Here is a 27,192-nt window from a genome sequence, read left to right on the forward strand (position 1 = left end):
ATAATTATTTGCTTTGCATAAAAATTTAATTATAGTACAATTTTTTAATCAATATAATAGAAATATTAGATCAATTTAAAATTTACGTTCATGAATATTCTAAATTTAGTTTTACAATAGTTTTTATAAAGATAAAAAGTAAAAGAAAGATCCAAAACGAGAAAATATGAAACATATGGAATAGCTGAATATGATTATAGATATAGGTTTTGATTTGTTGAATGAGCAGCATGTCGTCTTGTTTAATAATGAGCAATGTTTAAGAGCTAAGTATATGTATGAAATGGAGAAAAGTGTGTTACAAAACTAGATTTCGGCCATAAGTTAACGCATTGCCTGAAAGAGCTTCATAACACACCTTTTAGAAATTGCTTCAGCCATGGACTTACTTACTTCTAGTATTGCAAAATTGACGTGCAATCTTCAAATCAAAAGAAAACCTCATCCCATCTATTTTGAAGTGAGCTACACTAACCCATTCTGTCATTTTGCTGATTATGATATTAGCCATTATGCATATAAAACTAAGTTTCTCAAACAACACATAGATTAATTGAAGAACCTAAATGCTCATGTTTTCTATACTTTAATTTCGCCATGTATTTTTTTTTATAATCACAGGTATCCTCATTTATTTTACAGTTTGAAACCAATTTTAAATGGGCCAAAGTTAGTATTCTGATAAAATCTTCCCAACAATAACGACTCTAGGATTCAAACTTGGTCTAAATGATCACACACCCTTGTGAGAGGAGCAAACCACAATCACACACACATCACAACTCGAACCCTTGACATGAGTTGTGAAGTGAACACTTATGACCGACAGGCCAAACACTAGTTCTCCCTCGTCATTTTTTAGGCTGGACTTTCATTTTCCATTAATAATGATATTGGTTTATATCAAACCCTAACTTGATTATTAAACAACATGATATGATTTCAGGGAACACATTTTCTCTTCCAAAAATGGTGTGAGAGAAAACAAAATCCAACAGAAGATGAAGAGGCAAAGATGTTATTTATAAAATTACTATGGATGTCTTTCCTTTTTAAATGATAGTTTGTTAGAGATTTTCATTGAATGATGTACATTAATTTCTCTTTTGGAGGCATAAAAGTGTAATGTAGAAAGAAAAGGAGAGCAAATAAAGGCGACAGGCTAATTAACTGCAATCTTCATATCTGTTCCCTTTCCTTCATCAAAGTATTTCTTAGTGTAAAACAAAGAACACAACAAACCTTTTGTGATGGGAATGCTTCGGTTTTACCTTTTATAAAATCTCTGGATTGATGGGAATGGTATTTACATACAATGGGAATGGCATACTTACGTATTCAATCATTTCTTACTTTCAACTTTTGAGCATATATTTTTTATCAAAATTTGAAGCGGTGGCCTTAAATTTAACACCTTTTAACCCTAAGTTGTGGTATTAAATTTTTATTGAGTTTGGTATTACAAATTAATAAGTACCAACTTAATTAGATAATGATGAAATATTTTAATTTTACAAAATAAATTAATTTTTAATATTTGTACTTTACTATTATGTTTAGGTAAATTACTCCATTAATAACTAAACTATATGTAAGTTTTGTTTTGGTTACTTAATTAAAAAAAATTACCATTTAGTCACTGAACTATTCAAAAGTTTTCATTTTAAGTTATTGAGTTGTTATGTTTAAAAAAAAATTTCCGCTTGCAAGTTTCAAGCGATGATTCGACAATTTATATGATCAATTAATACCCATCGACAAATAGAAGAACACACCTTAGATCTAAGTCAATCTGACAGTTAGTGTTAGAGATCAAAGAAAAAAGTTATTTGAATTTTATTCGCAGATTTGTATTATCCATAACTATTTCATGAAAAAAAAAGTTGAACTATAGAAGAAAAGGGAAAAGAAAGCTTTCAATAAGTGCATGCAATGCGAACAGAGAAAGTTATACAAAATTGATTTTAATAGCCCAACAACTTAAATGAAAAGTTTTGAATAGTTTAGTAACCAAAATGAAAATTTACCCATAATTTAATGAGTGATGATGTAATTTACCTAATATTTATATTAATATTATATAAATTTATTATTTGTATATCATAATCTATATAAAATTATTTGGCACTTATAAACTAATATGTGATTGAAGTTATAATAAAATTAAATATATAAAAATCAGAAATATGACAGTTTTTTTTATTGTTACATTGGTAAGTTGATGTAGCAAATATCAATGTATGATATAAAATATGATGAATTTCATCATTTTAGCTAAATACTCGTATAAACTCTGTATATATATTGAACTTTTTTCTCACGCTCTGACAGACAACATATAGGTTTATGTACACGTGTGTAGCTACAGAGTTATTCATGTGCTCCTCTCTGGTAGCTACTTGGAAGACAGAAATATTCCTCACACGTGTGAAGCTTTTCTGAAAATGGGTACGACATAGATTGCCGCTGTAAGCCGGTACCATGTTTTAGCTAAGCTTAAGGTAAACCATTTGGGTTTTTGGGTTTTTCTTTGTAAAGCTTCCATAATGAATAGAGAGAAGCAAACTGCTTTTGGTTTAGATTAGTGAAGAGATTGTAAATCATTTCATTTACATACAAAAAATAGTAAAATCCAAGATGCTAAAAGGGAAAAACACATGATGTTTTCTTTTCAAGTTTATTACGAAATGAATTACAGATGTAGATCCAAGCTAACATTGTCTTTAACGCTTGCCTTCGTTTCATAAACGTACCTATGACTCTCGGAACTTGAATCACCACCACCGCCAGCCTGAGACGACGGCAGAAACTCATCGCCGGCGAACAACGGCAACGGATGCGCTGATGAACGGTCACGGTTGAAATTACAGGAGTTAGTTTGAAGCGTAGCAGGGATTCTCCAAACACCCAGTGGGTTGCCATTGATGGGTGGTGGAGGGTTAGAAAACCTAGCGTTAATGGTATTGTTCCATGAAGGGTAAGCAGGCATTGATGGCATCGAGGGTGAGGGTAGCCTATAGTTAAAAAAGCCATAAATATCATTATGAGCATCGGATAAAGAAAAAGAATTGTTGTGTTGCCGTTTGGCATGTTGGCGTTCCCTTTTGTGAGCGTTTTGGTGGCCACCTAAAGCTTGGGAAGTGGGGAAGTTTCTGCAACAATAGTGACACTCAAATCTTCTGCTGCTGTTGTTATTATTATCTCCATTCTCGTTGTCCTTGGTAGTGTCTTCATTGTTGTTGTTGTTGTAGGACTCGGTGGCCTCCGTCGCTGAGTCGCCGCAGCCGAAGTCCTTGCCGAATAAACGAATAGCACCCTTTTCTTTAACAGGGGAAGGGCGGATAAAGGGAAGCTGGGAGAAGGATTCCACGTTCATGAAATCGCGTGTTTCCTTCTCCATGGAAGTGGCTGCTTCTTTTTCTTTGGGTTGCACAGAAGAGAATTGAAGGGGAAAATCAAAACGAGGGAGCAGAGAAAAGAAAGGAAAGAGGAAGGTAGCTAATATTGGGCGGAAGTGGGACCTATAAAACAAGGGATTCATCCATGGTGGAATGAACCAGCCATGGCCATCAATATGAATATGAAAGTGAGGGCTGACAAGCCCAAAAGTGAGGGGCTGGGCGGGGACTTTTTCATTTTTTTATCCTGATAACTGTCTTAAAAAATGTTATTTATAAAGAAAAAAAAATCTGAATATGCAATGCAATTTACTATTACATTTAAATAATTTAATTTTTTATGGAATGTAATTTACAATTATACTAAAATAATCTTATTTTTTAATTAATATTAACACTAAATCATCTCATTAAATTTTTTTTTGTTCGTGTTCATAGTCGATAATAGTAGTTAATCCTCTTGCCACGTGTGCTTTCCGAAAAGGTAAATAGTTAGTCATGAAATATATTATGAACTCCCGACTTTATAATTAAGGGATAAAGTGAACAACCATGACACCACGCCTTATGATTATTTTAAATTTTATATACTACTTTAGCCTTCCCTTTTGATTATAACATTTCCCTTTTGGTTCTCAAATTTTAGATAATATTTTATATTATATTATTATTTACAAATTAAATTAAATAAAATATTTATAAAATTAGAATACATTATTATAATTTTATAATTTTAAAATAAATAAAAATATGAAATATTATTTGAGATATAAGTGATGAGAAGCTTTATTAAATTTTAAAGATAATTTAAGGATACATGTTAATTCCCAATGTTACAATCAATCATATATGTAAAGTCCTAAAAATATTAGTAGAAAATAGTTATAAAATTAAAAATAAATATGTTGGATAGGAGGCACAACCTTAATGAAAAATCAATTCGCCTCGTCTTAAAACCCAACAAATATAAATGATGGTTATAGCTTTGCTACTTTTCACTTAAAATTTTCTAGTATCTTGTGGAAAGTTCTGCTACAACCTCCTAACATTATGAAATTTTACTTTTATGTTACCAACAGTCCCTCACCTCCTTATAGGGTGAGTAAAATTCGATTCGACTTGAAAAAATCGAGTTATTCGAGTTAATTGAGTTATTTAAATCAACTCGAATTTTCTTTTTCGAATTTCGAGTTCGAATCGAGTTGAGTTTTCGAATTCGAATAATTCGAATATCAAACTATAATATTTTACATTTTTACCGCAAACTCCCAAACCTTTTTACTTTTCCTTCAAAACTTTTTCTCTTTCTCACTTTCCCCCCAAAATTTTTACTCCCCTCCCCTCCCAACCCCCCAATCTACCCAAAATCCATTTCCCACCAAAATTTTACTCTCCCATTTACTTTTTCTCAAAATTTTACTCCCAAAAACCCTCAAAACCTTTTATTTTCCCCCAAAATTTTTACTCCCTCTCACTTTTCACCTAAAACTTTTATTCCCTTCCCATCCCACCTCCCATCTATCCCAAACCCTCCCCCCTCCAATTTTTTTTAATATTTTCCCTCCAAAATTTTACTCCCCCTTACTTTCCCTCAAACTTTTATTCCCTAAAACTTTTTATTTTTCCTCTAAACTTTTACTTCTCACCTTTTACTCTCAAATAAAAAAATCAAAATTATCCCAAAAAAATCACTAAACATAAATAGTAATAATTTTATTTATATCTACTATTTATATTATTAAATTAAATTTTACATTTTATATTATTTATTTTATTGAATTGTTTAGTCATATTGAATATTTATATTAAAATTGAATTATTAATTATGCCATAAAATATTCGTGTTAAAATTTTATATTGGTATCAATTTCACATTTTATTTTTAAAATATAACTTTTATTAAAAATCATATTTTTACATTTAATATATTTTTTAATTCCAAAATACATAGTGACAAGAATCTGAAGATAATTGAAACAACTAAGCGAGCAAAGAAGCTAACCAGTATATAAAAAATTAATAAATAAATTATGAGGTGATGAAAGTTAATAAAAAATTTGATTAAGGTGGACAAATTTTATTACGATGGGTGACAATTGTTAAAAGGACCCAAAATTATTTTCGATTCGATTCGATCGAATGTTCACCTCTACCTCCTTATCCTTTTTTTTCTTATTTCTATAATTTGTTAAATAAGTGAAAAAAATGTAGATAATTAAACCTGATTCTATATTAAAAGAATAAGGTTAAATTGTTTGGTGAGTCCTTGAAGAATAAATTAATCTACCAACTACAATTTAATTTTGAAACTTTGAAATTTAAAAAGGTTGATTTCTCATTTTATAATAACGTGAAAAGAGATTTAGAGTAAGACAAAATCGGTTAAATTATTCACGTTATTTTAAAAATAATAGATTTAAATAATTATCCATAATTTAAAATAAATCAAGTTTTGGGTACTTGGGGATGATTGAGTAATAGTTATTAAGATGGTATTTTAGTTGACCAATTCGCTTTTGATCATTAATTAAAAAGAAATAATGGCCAGAGCAATAAATAAAAATAATGGGAAAGTGTGAAAGGTTTACATTATGTATACCAATCCAATTGAAAGGAGAAATTAATGAGTTACCAAAGGATATTAATTAATCTTTTCAAGATATTAAAAGAGGGTATTTTTCCTGTTTTGCTATCAATCTTATTATACAAACACATGTTCCCTTTGCTACTTATTGTGATGGTGACAACAGAGCTAGTTATGAATTCAAGTTTGACATCTTATTTGTGACCGCACATCAATCCCCTCTTGCAACGGGGATCTTTTAAGATTTCATTTTCTCTTTTTACTTACATCTCAATCAATTATACTTCTTTTATATTTTATGTTTTATATTTTATACATATATATAAAAATATTGTTTTGATCGGATGGAATTTAAGCTTAAGTTTTAAAAAATCTTTTAAAATTAAACATGATTTGACTTAATCCATAAATAAAGAGGATTGAATTTAAAAGTTTATTTAAAAGTATATTAAATTAGGATCCACTCGAGGTGTTTAAGAAAAATTTATTTAAAAATTGTTGAAATGATAAAAATATTGGAAATTATTTTGTTTTGTCTTCAAATCTCATCAATAGTGTTTTTCAAAATTTCACAAGATTTTAAATGAAAGAAAATATTTTGACAATAATTCATATCATTTTATAAAAAGAATAATTTTTGATAATTTTTTAACTAATTTGAAACCCGATTAAAAAGGTAGCACAAACTAATAAGCCCATTAAATATAATATAGATTTTATAGTAATAATTAAATGATAAATCAAACCTATCATATGAAATAGAATTAAAAAACCTACCTCAATTATGGTCACAAGAAGTTATCATTTATCTATCTTATTATTTTCATAAATGACAATTAATGGTTTCCATGCCTTTTAATACTTTTATATCATAAATAATCAACTTCATCTTTCTGAAATTCTTTTCTAATTCTTAATCACTAAGCATAAACAATTAATATCTCCTAAAAAAGAAAACAATATCTCTATAATTAGTTAAATTTAGGCAAAGTCAATGATGAATATGAATTATACTGTTCACGTATATATACAACTGTACATGGGTCGGGCCACTCGGCCTAGCCCAAAGGTCTACACGAAAAGTAGGAGGATTTGGATAAAAATATAGGTCTGAAAAATAAACTTAGACAAAAAAATAAGTCTCATTTAGAAAATTGGCCGAGGCTCTGGTAAAGTTTTTCGGCTTGAGCTTGGCTTAACCCTAATATGCAAAAAAAAGAAGCTATTTTTTTAATGTTTACTTGCTTTTTTTTATACTATTTTGTTGTTATTTTCTTGTTGTTTTTCACTATTTTGCTATCATTTCACTATTATGTTGCTACTATTTTGTTGTTATTGTTTAGATATTGTATAACTCTTGTTTTATTGTTAATTTTGCTACTATTTTAGAAACATTTGCTTGTTAAGTTGCACTTGTCTTAGAGTGCGTTTGGTTCGCTGTAATGGAATAGAGGCGTAATGGAATAGAGGCGTAATAGGTAATTCTTTTGTTTGGTTGAATGTAATGGAATAGAGGCGTAATGGTATTCTTGTGTTTGGTTGAATGGAATAGAGGTGTAATAGCATAAGGAAAAAGTTAAAATGACTAGAATACCCTTAGCAGAATTTTTTTAAAGTTGATGATTATTGTTATTGTTATTAAAATTTAATAAGATTATTAATATAAATAATAAATAATTTAATCATATTTTAACATAATTGTTATAAAATATAATTTAATAAAATATATAATTTAATAAAATTGTTAATAAATATTCTTATATAAATTTACTAATAAAATCATAATATATAATACTAAAATATAATTTAAAATAATTATTATTAAATATAATTTAATAATAATAATTAATTAAATAAAATTCTTATTCTTATATGAATTTACTAAAATCATAATATATAATACTATAAAATATAATTTAAATAATTATTATTATAATATACTTTATTATTATTAAACGCAATACATATTTAATGTGCTAAAATATCATTTGTGGAACAAATAAGTTAATTATTCTACAATAAAAAATATTAGCAGTAATAAATAACTTTAGAATTGTATTTTGCATAAACATAATAACAATGAATATTAACAAAAGGTTAAATGAGATTCATGAAATTCTATGTCACAATCCAAATGTTATACGCTTTTGCCACATCAAAAGTTATATGACATACCATCCCAAATATTACAAATGTAAAAAGTTACGAAAATGTCATCAACAAAACCATAAATTTTAATGGTTAGCAAGAAATCTTCGACCCATTCCAACCGTACATCGAAGGTAAACTAAAGAAAACTACCATTTGAGTTGGATGATCCGGAATTTTAGTCAATGCTTGAAACCGTTCATCCACGTTAAACCTTCTATTTCACATAAGGTTGGATATAAATTTGCCGCTTTTTCTTGGATGCCCGGTGAACTACCACATCGGAGGCAATACTCCTACTAATTTGTTCGCCAATGGCCGCATGTTTTCGACCAATAAAGTGGCGATCATCGAATCAAGAAGAAAATGACCGGTTGCATCGAAATTCTTTTTTCCTCTTTGAAGATGAGGAAGCCCTTGGTTTTTGTCATTTTATGCTCCATGGCAGAAACATCCATGTCATCCAAAGAGACATTAGCATCGCAATCATAGTATTCGTTTCTGTCTTCATTAATATCTGCAGAAGGTACATCCTCAGCATTTATTTCTTCAAGAACGTTAGCGGCTGTTTGAGCGTCTTTCCCAGTCGCTCGATCTTTTGCGTATATGGCAGTAAGTTGGTCGTAGTAGGGGAAACTACGATGTCTGAACTGACCGGCTTCTTTATGACTCTATAAAAACGAGGAAATCATATTAGTTATAAGTTTGGTAAAAATAGGATAATCAAGAGTTGAACTCATTCTTACCTTTAAATAAGAGTCCCAAACCACATCTTCAGCAACAACGACTTGCCTATGGTCGTCCCAACCAAAACCGCTATTGTTTTGGCCATTAAGCATGTCATACACTATTGACCAATCTCTTTTCAGTAACCTAATCCTTGACTCGATATTAGGTCTTGCCTTCAACATCGCATTGGGTAAAGCCTTCTCTAACATTTTTCTAACTCGTTTAAGTAACCGCTTTGAACCCGTATCGGCGTTAAATGTCCCAACATTGTGCAAGTCCACCATGCAGAAACCAGTCTTGCATCTTCTTCCGAACCCATTTCCTTTTGGATCCTCGAGATGATTGGGAAGGAACATTTGATTCAAAACACGACATAATTATCTTAAGAAAAAACAAATTAAAATTAAGTTTAATATCATGAATCAAAAGGTGAACACTTTATAAAATTAAAATTGAGTTCAATATCATGAATAAAAAACTCAACATCATATAAAATTATAACATATGATGAATGAAAAGAAATCAAATTATATTTCAACAAGTTTGGTACAATACAAAAAACTCAAAAACACCACCAAAGTTTCACAAACTAGATACATAAAATAACATAAACAAATGAACTCAAACTAATTTTCTCCCTAAACCTAACTAGTTTCTAGATGCTTGCCATTCATCGAACATTTGGTTGGCTAGCTCCATCCTCCAAGTAGCCCAAGCATCCGATGGATGAATATTGACGATATTCGGTTCATCGTCATCTACCACATTAGTAGGTAATCCTTCTCCTATCTCCGCTTCAATAGGATCAATACTCATATGGGTTCGAATAAAATTATGGAGCAAACAACATGCAATAATTATCCTATTGTGCACCCTCACAGGATAGAATGATGGACTCCTAAGTATTCCCCATCTCATTTTTAATAACCCAAAGCATCTTTCAATAACATTACGTGCTGAGGCATGTTTCATATTAAAAAATTCTTGCGGAGTACTTGGCTGATAACCCTGACGCCAATCATTCAAATGATAACGTTGTCCTCTAAAAGGTGCAAGAAATCCCTCACAATTTGTGTATCCAGCATCAACTAGATAATAACAACCTATAAAAAAATTCTTAATTATTAATTCCCAAGAAAGTTTAATCTTAATGAATAATTCAAAGTCCTCTAACTATCCACTTTACCGTGAGGAACTTTTAGTCCATGCCTCCTACTAATGGCATCTCAAGAACTCGTCCATCGCCAATGAACCTTCCCAACCAGAAGAACATAAACAAATTGCATTTCGTGTACAAACACCTAGCATATTTGTTGCTATGTCACCTTTTCGCTCGATATCTAGGTTTATCAACTGCTGGAACCCTAATCTTTATGTGGGTTCCATCAAGAGCACCTAAGCAATTCTATATCACATGTTATAAAACCTTAAGTTAGGATACTAAATTTAAATCTAAATAAACTAAATTATGTACAAGCTATATATAAAACTTATTCCAATACCTTAAACCATTTCCACCTTGTGTCTCAAGAATCGCTATAATTGGCTCGCTTTTAAATAACACATCTTGTAAGCGTGTATGACATTTAAAACACTATGAAATGATCTCGCTAACAGCTTCCGGACCTATTGAAGTGATGCTTGATAACTCGATTTTTAAGGTGATGGGAAATGATATGTAAAAACATTGCAACTTGCTCATCAACAAGCATGTGCCTTGACGACTTCAATCCCCCTAACGTTTGTAACATCTCACATAGTTTGAAAAAGGCAAATCTATTCATCCTAACTTGTGAAATACAGGTCTCGTCACTAGCATGTACAAGCCTTTTCACATAATCCCGTTGTGCATAAAAATCTAAAATATAGGACCTAATCCTTGGTCTATAAGTATGAAGGCTATCGATGACACCTAATGTAAGTATAAACCAACTGACAATGTTACAAATTTCCAACCATATTGTCACTGCAATTCCAATTCTTTTACGCCTCACGCTTTGTGCAATTAAAGGCGATTTGAGCCATTATTGCAAGATATTAATGTGTTCCATATTGTCAAATTTATTTAAAAGGGTCACATTTCTCCAATCATAATTTCAATAACAGTAAACTAAAATTAAATAATTTAATTGCCAAAGAACTTACAGTGATTGCGTGAAAAGAAGACGCTCAACTGTGGGTGGAGGAAGCAATCAAACAAGCCGCTTCAATAGAAAGCAATATCACACTATCAAAGAAAAATGAACAATACTAGTTTAGAATCTTAACCGTATTTTTTGACAACAATGTTACAAATTTAACATTAACAAACCACATTTTTCTTTAAAGAATTTTTAGAAGCACTGTCAATCATAATAACAATGAATATTTGTTTTTCTTTCAATCATAATTTTTAGAAGCACTTTCAAGCATTCAACCCCTTCATTTAATTACGATTTTAACGGATTCACCTTTAAGTTGGTAATAGTTTAAAATTATGGATTAATTAACGTAATTAGATTTTCAGAAAAAAGTTATAATTTAAGTTATAAATTTTGTTTAGTATATTAATTAAAACTACATAGTGAATATAATTAGATTATTTGATAAGATAATATAATCTTAAATGAAATATAATAAAGAAATGGAATTTAATCTCTATTAAATACCTATAAAATTATCCAAAATAAAAAATTCTTTCATTTAACACATAGAACTTAATTAATGAAATATCTTATTTCAAAGATATAGACGAGAAACATGCGGTATGTCCAATGATATGATGTTAACTCAAATATATGTCATTGTTGTGAAATATTGAGAGTTGAGAAAAGATTTTCCAATGAGAGTATATAAATGGGAATCATATTGGACCTTCTGAACCAACGGCCATGTTTTCGACACGAGAGATTGGGAATTGTTTCAAATGTAGATTACTCGAAAACCAAAACTCTATTACCACATTTGGGTGTTGGATAAATAAATACGAATAAAAATAAATAATAATTTATATTATAATTAAATTAATTTTAAAATTTATAAATAATTAGAAATTATTTATTTGTATTAATTCTATAAAAAAGATTATTTCATTTTTACTTGATATAAATAATAATACTTTTATACTAATTTAAAATTTTTTAGTAAATAATTTATTAAAGTATATTCATTTTGTAAAATTCTTTTTATTTTTAATAATTTCCTAAAAAACAATTCAATAATTTAAGTTATAAATTTTTATGGAATATAAAAGCTTGTTGACCTTACTTAATTAAGCAAATATAGAATCTTATTTTTAATAAGGAAATTATTGCAAATAAATGTTATCATTTGTTTATATTTATGTATAAATAGGTAACACAAGAAGAAGAAGAAGAGGAGTTTTATTATTAAGAAAGGAAGTTACGCGCAAACCTCTCATTAAAAGAAATACATCACTTTTTTCACAAAACATTACTATGGAGTAAACCATAAAAAAAACAGTCAATTCTTCGGAATTGCAACTATAAAATACCTCTTGAAATGCAACTAGAGATTCAACTTGCCAACGATTTATGTCTCGAGCAAATCGGTAGGTAACATCCAATACCTACAAAGGAATCACAGTCAATCACCAATCCACCTAGTAACAGACAGTAGCATTTTAAGCAAAAGAACGAGCCAAAGCACGAGAAAAGAAAATAAATAACAAATAACAAGGGCATAAGCATGCAATTCATTCAACAATATGAGGTCCAATTTTTACATGGAACAATTTTAAGTACTGATTTACAACTAAATAGAAATTGATGAAGGTAATACATGGATTTCATAACATAGACAACGCCAAAGCACATTGATATATACCAAGCCACAAGCGAATAAAATAATTAAGAAAGGAAGTTCGAGTGAGTTTGAGAGAATAAATGGACTCCATTTTCTTTTCATATGACTCTACCAAAACCACGCTAGCAATAATTATTTGAAGGAAGATCTTCCTACATTTTAAGGATGTTATTAATTATTATCTCACATCTCGTATTAGATTGAATCAACTATTACTATAGTATGGCATTTAAAACTATATATGCTAGTCTGTCTCAATTGTAGTCTGTAATTCATATTAGTAAATTCATAGTTAACAAGAAGGAAAGAAATGTTAGAAGCTCTGAACATTCGTTGTCACCATTTTGCACCAAAATAACCACACTAAAGCGACTTAAACGCAATCATCGAATGGCATGTAAATATTTGTTCAAGATATCTCAAGTAGAACTAAAGAATCACATGCAAGAAATACACTTTAATTATATTCATAATTAGAGAGCGAAAATGACCTAATCAAAGCTAATAATTTAAGCAAGGGTCATTTGTTTGCACTAAAGGACAAGTTATTTTGTCTCACTTCAAATTAAAATGCAAATAGACCATGAAAGGAAGAAGATTCCTATAACATTTCAAACCATCAAGACCTATAACCAAAATATATTATACCTCTAAGTTTAGAAATCAAGATGCGGAGAATATTTATCATCAACTACATGAACATATACATAGACATAAGGAAGCAAAGAATCCAATTGTTGCATCTAAAAACTAAAAAGAACAATCTAATCATCTTCTTATGAAAGAATTAAGTTCACCTATAGAAACCACACAAACTGAATAGGTTTATTAACTTTCTCGAAAAAAACACGCTCATTAACTTTCTCGAAACCAAATGGAAAATAACTAAATTTTAAGGATAAAAATCTATTTAAAAAAGGTCAAATTTTATTTAAAATAAAGGAAATATTTCCACTTTGACAAGCATGGAGTTGGAAATTAGTAAACATACATTTCTCATTGTTTTTCCTCCGTTTTCTTTGAAAACAAACAGAAACACCGAAAAGAAAGCTAGAATTCAAGCATAACACAAGAAACCTTTGATGCCAATTGAGCTTTTAAAAGTGAATCATGATATCGCAGCAATTGAGCTTTCCAAATGAAACTCAATGCTCCAATAGCGAACAAAGAAAAAGCAAACATACCTCTCATTCTTGCCAAATGAAAATCGTGCACCAAAATAGAAAGCAACTTGGTTGACATTGCGATGAGATTGACATAGTTCATAAGATAAATGAAACTAAAGACCCATACACAATTTGGTTGAGATCATACAACTATTCGATAGCATTACAACTCCATACTTGCCGGAGTTACTAAGGGCCAATTAATGACCAAAATACAATCCCATTGCGTAAAACCGCTAATAACAATGCATTCAGCTAAGGGTACGCATGAGTATAATCAAGATGCAAATCACATGAGAAAAAAAACAGAATGATAATCCTTCAATCAAAATGTTCAACAAAGCCCTCAGATCTCATAGCTATATCCGTGTCAATAAGAAGATAAATATAATTATAGATAGAAAGAATAGAGAAAGAAAACAGGGAAAGAGGAGAGAGTTATCGACAGGAACCAGAAAGGATAGAGAAACAGATGGTGAGGAAGAGGAAGAGGAGAAAGAATTGAAAAACAGATGATGATAGTAAATGCTCTAAAGCGAAAATTGGGCAAAATCCAAAGAAACCAAATCAGTTCTAAAAATAAAAAACATTCGGACGGTGGGAATAATCGGTGGGAATAAACAAATAAAAAAGAAAATCATGAGGAAGAAAATAAAAATCCGAGATGAAAAAAAGAGAAGAACAACTTACCGAAACAGTTGGGCTGGAGATCTGAGACGATGGAGTGAAACGGGAGCGGCGATTTCGGGAGGGACGGAAAGGGAGAGGGTGGAGGTGATTTTGCAGAAACAGCTTCTGTTGATGTTGGTCGATTTCAGCGATTTCGGAAGGGAGGGAGAGGGAGAGGTCTGCAGTCGATTTTGGCGAGGTAAAAGCAGAGAGGTTTTGAAATGCGTCTGTAATAGGCTAATCAGCATTTTTGGAAGGGAATGCAAATCGGCCAGGAAGCGGAGAATATTTTGTTTACATCCGTAACCGCATAAGCCCGTAATAGGGCTTTACAGTGAACCAAACGCAGGAATGGGTGGGGCGCGCGTAATAGAGGCGTAATCGCATACCCAACACGGTGAACCAAACAAGCTGTTAGTGTTATTTAAGTATACATATTTTTTAAATTTATTTTCAATATGCTGGGAAACATTTATTTTAATGTTTTTAGTATTTTTTATGTATTATATATATAAAAAAATTAATACGGGTGGGTCGAGCTCGGGTTTTAGTATTTTTATCCGGACCAGGTTTGGGCAAAATTTTAGGCCCATTTTTCAAGCCAAGCTGGGCTCGGCCTAGCAAACGAGCATAAAATTTGGTTGGGCCTGACCCAACCCTTGGACACCTCTATGTATATGATTGAATTTGAATTGATATAGTAATTTGCTCAATTTTTAAGGGTAAATTACATTATTAGTCATTAAACTATGGATAATTTTTCGTTTTGGTCACTTAATTAGAAAAGGTTATAATTTGATTATTGAACTATCCAAAAGTTTTTATTTAAGTCACTGAATTGTTAAAATTGATGCTATATGGCTTTCTCTATTCGCACTGCCTATACCAGTTGAAAGCTCTCTTTCCTCTTCTTTTCTACAAAATTTTTCTTCATGAAACAACCTTGGATGTCATAAATCTGCAAACCGAAATTTAAACAAATTTTTTTTATCTCCGACACTGACCGTCAGATTGACTTGGATCTAAGGTATATTTTTTTTACTCATCGATGAGTATTGATCTACCGTACTGATCATCAAATCGTCACAAAAAGCTCATTAGCAGAACTTAATAAAGATCCTGATCATTCTTTAGGAGAAATATTAGGATAATCAAGTATTTAAAGTATAGGTATGTGTATTTAGTTTAGGTAGTTTTTCACAAAAAAAAAACAAAAACAAAAACAAAAACAAAACAAGAAAAAAAACTTTTGAATAGTTCCATAAGTTAAATAAAATTTTTTGAATAGTTCGTTGACTAAATTCTAACTTTTTTAATTAAGTGACCAAAACTAAAACTTACTCATAGTTTAGTGCCTAATGGTGTAGTTTATCCATTTTTGAATTACCAATAATTAGGAAGAAATTAATAGATGTGAAGGACAAATGATGAATGAATATGCTATAATTTATGCTGTTTTCCTTTTTGGTGGAGGGGGGAGGGGTGGTTTCATTGTTAATCTATAATTTATGGAAGTATCCGACACGATGTCCTCTTTCAAACTATTGCTAATATTTATTACTAGTTGGGTCCCCGTGCTTCGCAACGGGAGTGCAAGCACCTATAAAATACGTTATAAACTTAATCTATAACCATATAAAAGCTATTATGGGACAGCTTAATCTAAACAGTGAGAATGGTTGGTTAATTTTCAGCCGAATGAACCATGTCATTAAAATTTTTAACAAAGCTACTTATAGTAATTTAAGAAGATTAAGAATATATATGTGGAAAGTTTACATGTATTTTAAGTACTTATAAATTTATTTAAATTTTAAATGTTACTAATTAATTAAAAATATGCATGCGTATATATATATTTTGTTGAATTTACATTATTTTCCTAGTATTTACAAGTTACTAATTAGTATTAAATATATTTTAATGCATTTAGAAATTTGGTATTGCATTCATGTTATCTGTTTTAATTATTTTGAATTGTTTATGCCAAGTCTTAATTCATCTCATAGTTAGTATAGCTTCATTGTGTTCATTTAAAACATAATATAATTTTCACACATTAAAAATTGGTTTTAGGTATATTTTATGTGACATTTTTAACCTGATCCGACGATTGATACAGATAGGAGTTGTCACTACAATCGATAACCATTCTTAACAAAATTTTAATTACTTAAACCAATATTCACTCTACTAATGAAAGCCCCTTAAATCAAATTTTTAATATTTCCAAAGATTTAAAGCATTTTTAAAAACATATGGTGTTTCAACATGGCACATGCTTAAACCAAGCTTTCAATTACTCAAATGACATGAAAATATGAACTTTTTGGGTGTAGGAGGTCTTGTCTTGAGACAACGCTTGTATGTCTCAAGACATTAGCTTCGTATCTCAAGACATAAGGTCAATGTCTCAAGACATGACCTTATTATTATAGAAATTTGGTTACTGACTTGTATGCGTTGAGACATAATATCTATATCTAGATACCTTGGATCCTTAGAACTAAAATTGAGCTACTAACTTGCATGTCTTGAGACTTGGGTGGAATGTCTTAAGACTTAAGTGTAGGGGACCCAAAATTTAGCTCCAAACATGTCCAAACCATACCAAAGCTCATTCAAGTAGTTTCAAAACATGACTTAAAAACCCTTAAAATATGCTTAATTGTGGTGCCCCAAATCTGGTTGGGATGGTCTGACCCGAATTTTGAACGTCACATTAGCCACCTAAGTGACTATCTGTTAAAACACCATGAAACACCAACCAACCATTCAGACCACACTTTTGCAACAAAAATCATATTAGAAAGTAATCTTAATTGCATGCCTTTATAAAAACACCATTAAAATTGAGCACAAGAACTCAAGTTTTAAGCCACCCGCAAACCCACCTTGCGGTAAACCCCCATACAGAGCGCAAATTCTTCTAAAGTAGCTTCGTTAAAGGTATAATTATGATGGAGAACTCCTCAATGAATCTACAGTAGTAACCAATCAATCCCAAATAACTGTAGAACTCCGTGACACTCCTCGACTATTTCCACTCTAAAATTGCCTCAATCTTTTCGGATCAACTCAAATCCCTTTAGAAGACACCACATGACAAAGAAACATCACCTCTCTCAGCCAAAACTCGCACTTGTTCAACTTTGCATACAACTGCTTCTCTCGTAAAATTTGAAAAACGATCCGTAGGTGTACGTCATGATCATCCTCAGTTTGGGAGTACACAATAATGTCATCTATAAAGACAACCACAAATTGATCTAGATACGAGTGGAAGTGTCAAGCCTTAAATTTTATTTATTATTATGCGCAAGGTTATGACATAAGGAAGTTAGTAGCCTACTGGTTAAGTGTGTTAATTAATCCTATAAGTCCCAAGTTCAAACCCCCACATTCCCATTTATTTTTGTGAGCCAAAATTGTTGACCATTCTAGAAGGTCAACCCTCCTTGCCATCCAAGCCTTTCCATAAAAAGGGGAGATTTATTTCCTTTTGTTTTGAGTCAACTTACCATTCAAAGCCCCCTTTTGACTCCCCTTTTTATTCATGATTCACTTTTTACTCCATTTGTCCCCAAACATACCACCTTTTTACCTTTGACTATTGATGGCCGGCCATAGCACCCCCAAAACCCTACTTTTCATTTTATTTTTCCAGTTTTTCTCTCCTCTCCTCTCTTTGTCGTCCACCACCCTTTTCTATCGATTTTTCGACTTTTTCTTCTTTATTTCACCACCTTTGAAGCCATATTTCTTCATTCCTTTTCCACTCCACCACCACACATGGAAACTACACAACCACCTTTGAAGCCATATTTATTCATTCCTTTTCCACTCCACCACCACACATGGCAACCGTACAACCACCTCACCTCTACCGCTATCGTTGCCACACCACCGCCGTCGGCCACCACCAATTTTCTTCTTTTCTCCTCTTTTTGAAAATCATCTCCGTAAACTTTTGAATTTGATTTTTAAATATTAAAAGATAATATTTCGTATTATTTTCTCTAAACTCTTTTATTTTACGTTTATAGTTTCGAATCCTCCACTTTAACCAACTTTTTAGGATTTATCGTCGAGCCTTTTTCCTTTGTTTTATCGTAGGTATGAAGGATTATCATTTACATTATATTTTTACAATACTATTCTCGGTTTAGTAGGATACTAACTACTCATTTATGTGCTCTTGTGAAGTATCACAAAAAAATCCCGAAATCACCACCCATTCATAATAGTGTGTGATTTGATCACCTCTTTTCGTAAGTATTATTGAATCACAATTGTTTCTTTTGTTAAGGGCTATAATTTATTCATTAAATCTGTACTGACTCATGCATTGGATCAATACCATAGTGACTCAAGGAAATCGAACTCCCCTTTTGAAGTGGAATTGTGATCTATTCAATCGGATCTAAGGTGTGGGGACTCATTCTTGATAATAATTAATAATATTGATTAAATAATAAATAATATTGATATTTTAAATGTAATATTTTTTGTTATATGATTCTTGAAATATAAGTATGTGTGAATATAAACGTGTTCATAGAGATCGATAAAAATTGATAAACGAGGATACCAAGTAAGTTAATCCTTCTTCTTCACAAACAACACCAGCGTACCCTAAGGAGATACACTCGGTTGAATGAAACCTTAGTCTAATAACTCTTGCAATTAGACCTTTATCTCCTTTAGCTCCTTTGGTTTGATGCGATAGGGTGCAATGGACACTGGTGCGGTACCTGGATACACCTCGATATAAACTCAACCTTCTGATCTAGTGGAAAACTAGGTAACTCCTCTGGAAATATGTCAGAAAAATCCCTTACGGTGCAGATATCCTAAACACTTAGCTCCTTACTTCCCAAGTTCAGCACATAGGCTATGTAAGCTTCACAACCTTTACTCAATAACTTCTCAGCCTTGGTTTCTAAAACCACATTGGAGAGGAATTCGGGTCTCTTCCAAATGACCACAATCTTAGATCTATCCTCAACTCTCTAAGTAATCTTCTTCGTCTCAAAATCTATGTTTGCCCTTTGTTAGGTAAATCAGTCCATCATGAGAATCACATCAACCTCACAAAATGATAGTTCCATCATATCTACGAGAAAAGCATACCCCTGAACCGTTAGCGGACACCTCTGATAGACCTGATAGACTAGAACACTATCACTTAAAGAACTCTTAAATATCATACCCTGCTTAATGGTCTTTATCGAAATCCTCAACTCACCATCGAGATCACTCACGATGTACGAATGGGTGGAACTCGAAACTACCAACAAAAATAGAGAAGAAGATTGCACAATGAATGTATCAGTAATCACATCTGTTGACTCGTGGTCTTGCAGCTCCCTCATAGCATAGACACGAGCCAATCCAACAGACTCAATCGGTGTAGCTTCTGTGTGAGCAACCGTCCTTTGACCCATCAACCTTCCGTTACCACCATGACCTCGTCCTCGACCTCTAGCAGGTATGGTAGTCTAAGTCAACTCAACTCTTTTTGGGCAGTCCCACAACTGATGCTCTATCAACCTACAATGTAGGAATGCCCTCGACACTCTCCAAAACACTCCTAGGTACCTACATCCACAGTGCTCACAAGTCATTACTTCTGTCGATCCACCTGTAGCAACTACTGTAATGTTTCGTGATCTAGGCTAGCTCTGTCAAGAATCCCATCATGCACCCCTATCAGACCTCCAGAAATTATGAGCTCTTTTGCCTAACCTCCCCGAAGATCCTAGTTGATCGAAGCCCCTCTTTCCAGACTCAAGTACCACTTGTCTCGGTTGCTCGATCAGTGTCTCCTCTACCACCTTAGCCTTCTCGACCAAATCATTAAAGACCTCAGTAGTATACTCCATTAGATAAACCCAAATGTCCTGATTTAGCCCAAACTGGAACCTCTTACTGTTTTCCTTCTCAAAGAACACCATCTCTGGAGCATACTGGCTAAGTCACACAAACTCGGACTCGTACTCAACCACTGTCATACCTTTTTGAACCAAATCAAAGAACTTCCTTTTGCTAGCATCCATATACTGCTGTCTCAAATATTCCTTCCAGAAGGACTCCAGGCAAAATTCCCAAGTCAAACGATTAGCAGTGGTACCACTCTTAACAATATTCCACCAGTGATGAGCTTCATTGTTTAGCAGGGATACGGTGCAGCCTAACTTCTCATCATCCGAGCATCCCATTTGCTCAAGGATCCTTTTAACACACTCTAACCAATATTTAGCAATGGCCGAATCAACTCCCTTAGCTCCCTGAAATTCCTTACCACCTAGTACTTGGAGTCACTTGAGTGACAAACTTCTATTAGTTGGGGTAGGGTTCCTACCAACTATTCGCTAAAATGCCTCGATCATTACTTGTACTAGAGGCCCAAAAGCAGCTTTAGGTACAACTTGCCCTAAGGTGGTTCCACCGGTGCATTAACAGTCGGACGCCTGCGTCTAAGAGGCATTTCTATCTACTATCACATAAAATGAATTAAAATGGGAAAATGAGAAGTGACAAGCGATCCAAGGAAATTTCCACATGAAAACATTTAGAAAAGGCATTTTGTCCCCGTTCCTACCCCATAAACAACTAATTTTTTACACAAGGGTGTTTTTATCTAAAAATATTCTAAAAAATGTCAGCTTGTCGAAACTTGTGGCTCTGCCTGATTTTTTTGTAACCTGGTTTTTATTCCACTAAATGTGGCACCCAAACCCGACCGGGATGATCTGACATGAATTTCAAATGTCACATTAGCCACTGAAGTGACTCTCTATTAAAACACCATGAAATACACCAGCCAACCATTCACACTACACTTTTGCAACATAAATCTTAATAGAAAGTAATCCTAATTGCTTGCATTTCTAAAAATACAATTAAAATTGAGTACAAGAGCTCAAGTTTAATACTACCTACGAACCCACCTCACGACGAACCCCTATACAAGAACCTTAGTAGCTCGTAGACTCTTGGCGAGCATCAGCTTGCGACCAACCCGCGTCACCTAACTCACTATTGGTCTTGCGAACTACCTTCTCTTGCGATCCTTATTTCCTAGCAAACTTGGACACAAGTTTGCCCCTCGGGTGATTTGGCTATGAATTTCACTATTACAAATAAATACTTACCATAGATAAGTCATGTACCCAATATACCAACTTTTAACTTTGATACCAAGTGTGCACAAACTTTTAATAAATCAAAGTATATAAGTTATGTACACATGGTCAAACAGTTACTCAGGATTGATGTACGTTACACCATGTATGTGAGAAGTGAATAAATCTATAAACGAATTTAGGATAAATTCTACTTAGGTCAAATATGATGTATTATACTACTACAATACCCAAGACAATCTATCTTCCTAGATTGACTTATAGACAACATAATGCCCCCATGAATCAATTTCTTATTTTGATTTGATCATTGTGGACTATAGACAATTTAGATTACCTACTAATGAACGAATATTTGCTTATTCATTTTGCTTTTCTTGCAAAAAACCATTAAAGACAATCATATAGGATATAATAAATTAATTATATGAAAAATTATGTATTCAATCAGATAAAAAATTACAAGTAGAATGATGAAATATTTACTCTAAAGATAAAAATCCTAACATGCATGACTTTTTAAATGTCCCAAAAGCCTTTGATTTCGCCTTCAAAATGTCCACTTAAGTAAAACATGAGAAATTGTATACACAAACAAATACATATCTCTTTCCTCTTAAGACTTTCATTTTGCATAGTCCCTATGAGATCCATATGAAGTAGTTTTAATGGACTTGTTGTAACAATATATTGTAGCACTAGATGTGACACCATATGTTTCTTGCCTTTGTTGTATTCACCACAAAGATTAATAATGTAACAACTTGATTTTCAGTAGTACTGTAAATGATGGTTTCAGAGATTCGTTCTCTGATGATGTAAATATTATTAATTAATATTTACGATTTAATTATAATTTTATATTAAATTTTGGTCTAGTGTAATTTGTTAAGTGGATAATTTTTAATGTACAAGTGTATTGACCCTAAAGTCGTAGTTTTAGAAATTGAGTTATCGAATCTCATTTCTATAAACCGTGGCTATAAATATTTTTGTTAAATAATTACCGGTGATTAGATTAGTGAATTAAATTTTAGATAGGTAATTTTATCGAATCGGTGGCTAATTAAGGTTCAATGACTAAATTGTAAAAATTGTAAAAGTTAATCGCTACTGATTTTTGTTAGTTAGAAAGCTTAATTAGTAAATGTGCAGGGATCTATAAGGAAATTATACCTTAGTGCTAAATTAGTGGACGATAAGTGCTTTGTTTTGAGTGATTATATGTTAAAATAATTATAATTAAATTATATTATTTTGGAACTAATTAAACAAAACCGTTATCATTTTTATTTCTTCATCTTCCATCGAAAGTTCAAAGAAAAAAAACCAAAAAACCATTGTTGAATGCTCAAACCATTCGATAATTGCATGTAAGTCTAATCTAAACCAGTTTTTAGTAAATTTTATGTTTTTGATATCGTTGTAGCTTAATCTAGCTCACCCGAATATTAAATCATACAAATTTAAAGTTTTAAAATGATGGAATTGATGGTTTTTTTATTTTTTATGTTAAATAACTTTTGTAAGCTTAGATTTGATTATGGACTAATTTGTAAAGTGAAATTTGTTAATTTTGAGTAAAGGGACTAAAATGTGAATATGTCAAATTTGATGTAAAATTTCTATAATTATGATTTCTAGAGGGTTATAAAAGGATGTAATTGAAATTGGATTGAAAATGAAGCACAAATATGAGAGATATAATACTTTCAATTTTACTGGACTAAATTGAATAAAATGCAAAACCTTAGGAAAATTGTGTAAGATGAATTAAGTTTTTATATGCCTTGAATAGGATGTTTTAAGTTAATTGAAACTGATAATTGACAATGAATTATTATAGGGAGGAATTTAAACCATTTAGAAGTTAATCGAGAAATGAAAGAAATTGTAGATTAGTCTTTGACAATTTGTAGTTTTCGTTTCCCCGGTAAGTTCATATGGTTTAATTATGTTTAAATCCTTGAGAATTTTATATTATGGACCTATGTATGTTTTGTTCAACTTTGAGTTAATTGTAACTTAGTACTAAATAGTGAGCTTTGGACTAAATGTAAAAGTGTTAAATATGAACTTAAATCATGAAAATATCTCGATGAAACTTCGTACACATGGTTACAGGTTGATTTTCAATGATTTTGAGATCTAGCATTTCTTTCAAGCTCGAAGATACATGTGAAACAAGTTTAGCTTGGACGAGTAACCTGATGTCGTTTTATAGGTTTAGCTCGGAGGGATAACTTTACATGTATATAAAACCCTAACTAGGCTATTTATTTTGTTGATAAAGGTTTATGCAAGACGGGTAACCTGACATTGATGTATATGATTAGCTTGGACGAGCATATGATGTGATTTACACCTGCGTATTGAGTTCTTTTACGATGTTTCATCGGGTAGTATAAAGACAAGAATTATGGAATTGTGATATCGATATTGGCAAATGATGAATTGAAATTCGTATGTGAAGTGTATTGGTTGAACTTGGTTTAATACCATTTGAGAATTATAAGTTTGGTGTTATATCAAATCTCATTTTGTTGATGTTGTTGTATTGTGCCTTGTTAGGTGAAATTGTTTTTGTATAATCATTTATATATTTGATGATTAAGGTTAAAAGGAACTGTCGATTAATATTGTAGATTGTGATTGGAAATGCTCAAATGAAATTAGAATGATGTAAATGTTGCTTATTATGCTTAATGGTTCGATGGAATGATATTGATTTGGATTGAATTATATAAATTGGATATGTCAATGACGATTGAATAATGTATCTGAAGAATATAGATATTTGATGATACTTGATTAAATGATATTGAATTGAGTAAATGGTAATGTATAAATTGAATTACTTGAGACTTACATATGTTGATCTCACCTTATTATTGTTAAATGTAGAAACAGGGAAGTTGTATAGTAGCTAATTCGTTATATTAATTATAATTGAGGTGATTTTACTATTTTAGTTCCTATGAACTTACTAAGCAATCGTAGTGCTTTCTTTGTTTCGTTTTCTATTTTTGTAGTTGGCATTTTGCGAAATGTGTCTGTCGGATCACTCTAGAGCTCACACTATCCAACTGTAGTTTCGGTAGACTTTTAATTCGTTCCAGACCCTGTTATGTGGCATGTGAATAGGTTTTGATTTGAAAATGTATTTACTTTGAATAGTGATGAAATGATCCATATAACATGCCTATTTTGGATTAGTATATGATATGTATTTAAAGCTTGAATTATATATGTGTGTGCTTAGTGTGTTTATGAGTTTGAGCAAAGAACGATGTTGGGTTTGAATGCTTTTATATGAGGTTTAGTGTATGCATAATGACATTGGGATAAGCTATGTTTGAAGCTATGAATGGTCAATTTGAATGTGTGAAGATTTAGCTAACATGTTGATAATAGAAAAATGGTTTTGATACTAATGGGTAATAATAACATAAGTTTAAGTACATGTTTGACTGGTATGGAATGATATCAACTTATTTGAGTGACATGCAAAGCCCTTATGAGTATGCTATGTGTTGGTCCCTATTGGCATATTGGTTAGTTGTTTAGGTGGTCGATGTATGGCATGCTTTAGCTTGGCTTTGTCATGTTTTGATCAAGTTTTGAAAATAGCAAAACAAAGGGTGATTTTGAGGTTACCTTTGAAAATAATTTTCCAAATCACCAAATAACACATTTTATACCACAAGGGCTGGCCACATGGGCGTGTGACAGACATGAGCTGGTGGCACGACTGTGTGATTTTTGAAAAAAAAGAATGCTTTTGAAGCCACACGGTTCCCAGATGTTACATTGTCCAACACAATGCTATGTGACATCTGATGGAAATGGTAACTTTTAATCCACACGGTCACAGAGAGTTACACAACCATGTCCACTATTTTTTTCATGAAGGCCCTATCTTTCGAAAATGTTTCAATTTGATCCTTATTTCTGCTTAGTTAACTTAAGAGCTTTTGTAAGCTCAATTAAGACTCTAATCAAATTATATATCATAATATTTGAATGTATATGACATGATTCATTATTTGAAGGATTTATTTATGATATAGTTGCTCTATAAATTTTGAAAATGTTGCAAATTATTCCTAGTTAAATTCTGGGTGATACTAGAGAATACGCAAGTTCATATAAGGCCTGAGAAACATTGTATTTGGTGATTATGAATTGAATTGACTATGATTGTAAGATTTATTTTTAATTTGAGTATTAATTGTGTATTTATGAAGTATTCCATGTTTATTTTGAAACAATCGATGTGAATTGAATGCATATTGTTTCGGTTATGACTGTAGCATTCGGAAGCTCGAGTCCGACGATCAGACCGGGTAATGGGTGTTACAAATAATTTCTCCATCAAGGTTTGGCAAGATGAAAAAAGCTCCATGTCTAACAATCCTCCTTTATAGACTTCCATAAATGACATGCCTAAGTCTTTGATGCCACAACTCTAAGTCACTCATCAATTATTTATTTCAAGTACTTTGGTTAATCACGCCACAGTCGTTGGATGTAAGACTTCTATAGTATGTAGCGTCATTCACAATAGTAAAATTCATATCCTGAGACATGGGTAAATGATATCCTCTCATTGACATTACATGGTTGATGAAAAGTAAACGTGACCACGGGTTGTTCGTCTTTGTGATGAATGACTTGTTTACTATTTGATAGTAATTGACTTTTCATGCTGGAAGATGTAATAATTACCATGAGATAAAATATGATCATAGTTAAAAAATTAATATTATCCCAAATATATTAAGGATATCCTATGAGGGTAACACACTTATGACAATGTTATTGGACGAGCACTAATCGAGTTGCTTTCATAATGGTATGTTGTTGGGGAGAGCTTAGTCATGATACTATAGTGGAATAACTTCGTGACTAAAAGAGTTTATAATTAATAGGTGAAAAGTTAGAAGTTAATTATTTGCATATGTCTAATCGGTCCATCCACTAGCTCATTGAAATTAGAAATGAATTACATGTTTGAATCGAAATGAACAGAATGAATAGAAATAGAGAAATGAGAAACAATCAGGAATGATTATGGTTTTCTCTGAAATGGAGAAATGAAATCATTAGGAAATGAATGTAGGTTTCTCAAAATGGAAATGAAAATGAAAATGAGAAATGATACATTTTCAAATGTACATGGATTACTAAAAAATGATCGGAAAAATGAGTTTATGTTTTTGAGCTATGTTAAAGCCTAAAAATGATAATAAACCATTCGATCATAGTGAACATGTTGAGTGGTGAAATATTAAACATATTTTATTTAAAATAAAATATTGAAGTTTATTTTGAGAAATAGAAAAACAAAATCGGGTTGGATCAAATTACAAAGTAATGGGTTGAAAAGTCTAGGAAGTACTCATAATTGGACTCGATATGAGAGAGACCCAAAATCCCCTCATGGACTATGAAGGGGGCTACAACCCTAGTAGGAATACTAGGGGATATTATCCACCCTACTCCTACTCTATGTAGGATGTTGCTTTTCTAGTTGAAATAAACTT

The 27,192-nt window shown here is 31.7% G+C and overlaps 1 protein-coding gene across 1 annotated transcript; it reads right to left on the reverse strand.

Moving 5' to 3' along the window:
* Positions 1 to 2,551: 2,551 nt before the first annotated feature.
* On the reverse strand, positions 2,552 to 3,643 carry LOC105785430 (zinc finger protein GIS). The gene has a single exon (XM_012611514.2). It carries the CDS (start codon positions 3,539 to 3,541, stop codon positions 2,693 to 2,695), a length of 849 nt encoding a protein of 282 aa, XP_012466968.1. The 5' UTR covers positions 3,542 to 3,643; the 3' UTR covers positions 2,552 to 2,692.
* Between the last annotated feature and the right edge of the window lie 23,549 nt (positions 3,644 to 27,192).

This window comes from Gossypium raimondii, chromosome 1 (genome assembly GCF_025698545.1).
Source record: "Gossypium raimondii isolate GPD5lz chromosome 1, ASM2569854v1, whole genome shotgun sequence".
NCBI lineage: Eukaryota > Viridiplantae > Streptophyta > Magnoliopsida > Malvales > Malvaceae > Gossypium > Gossypium raimondii.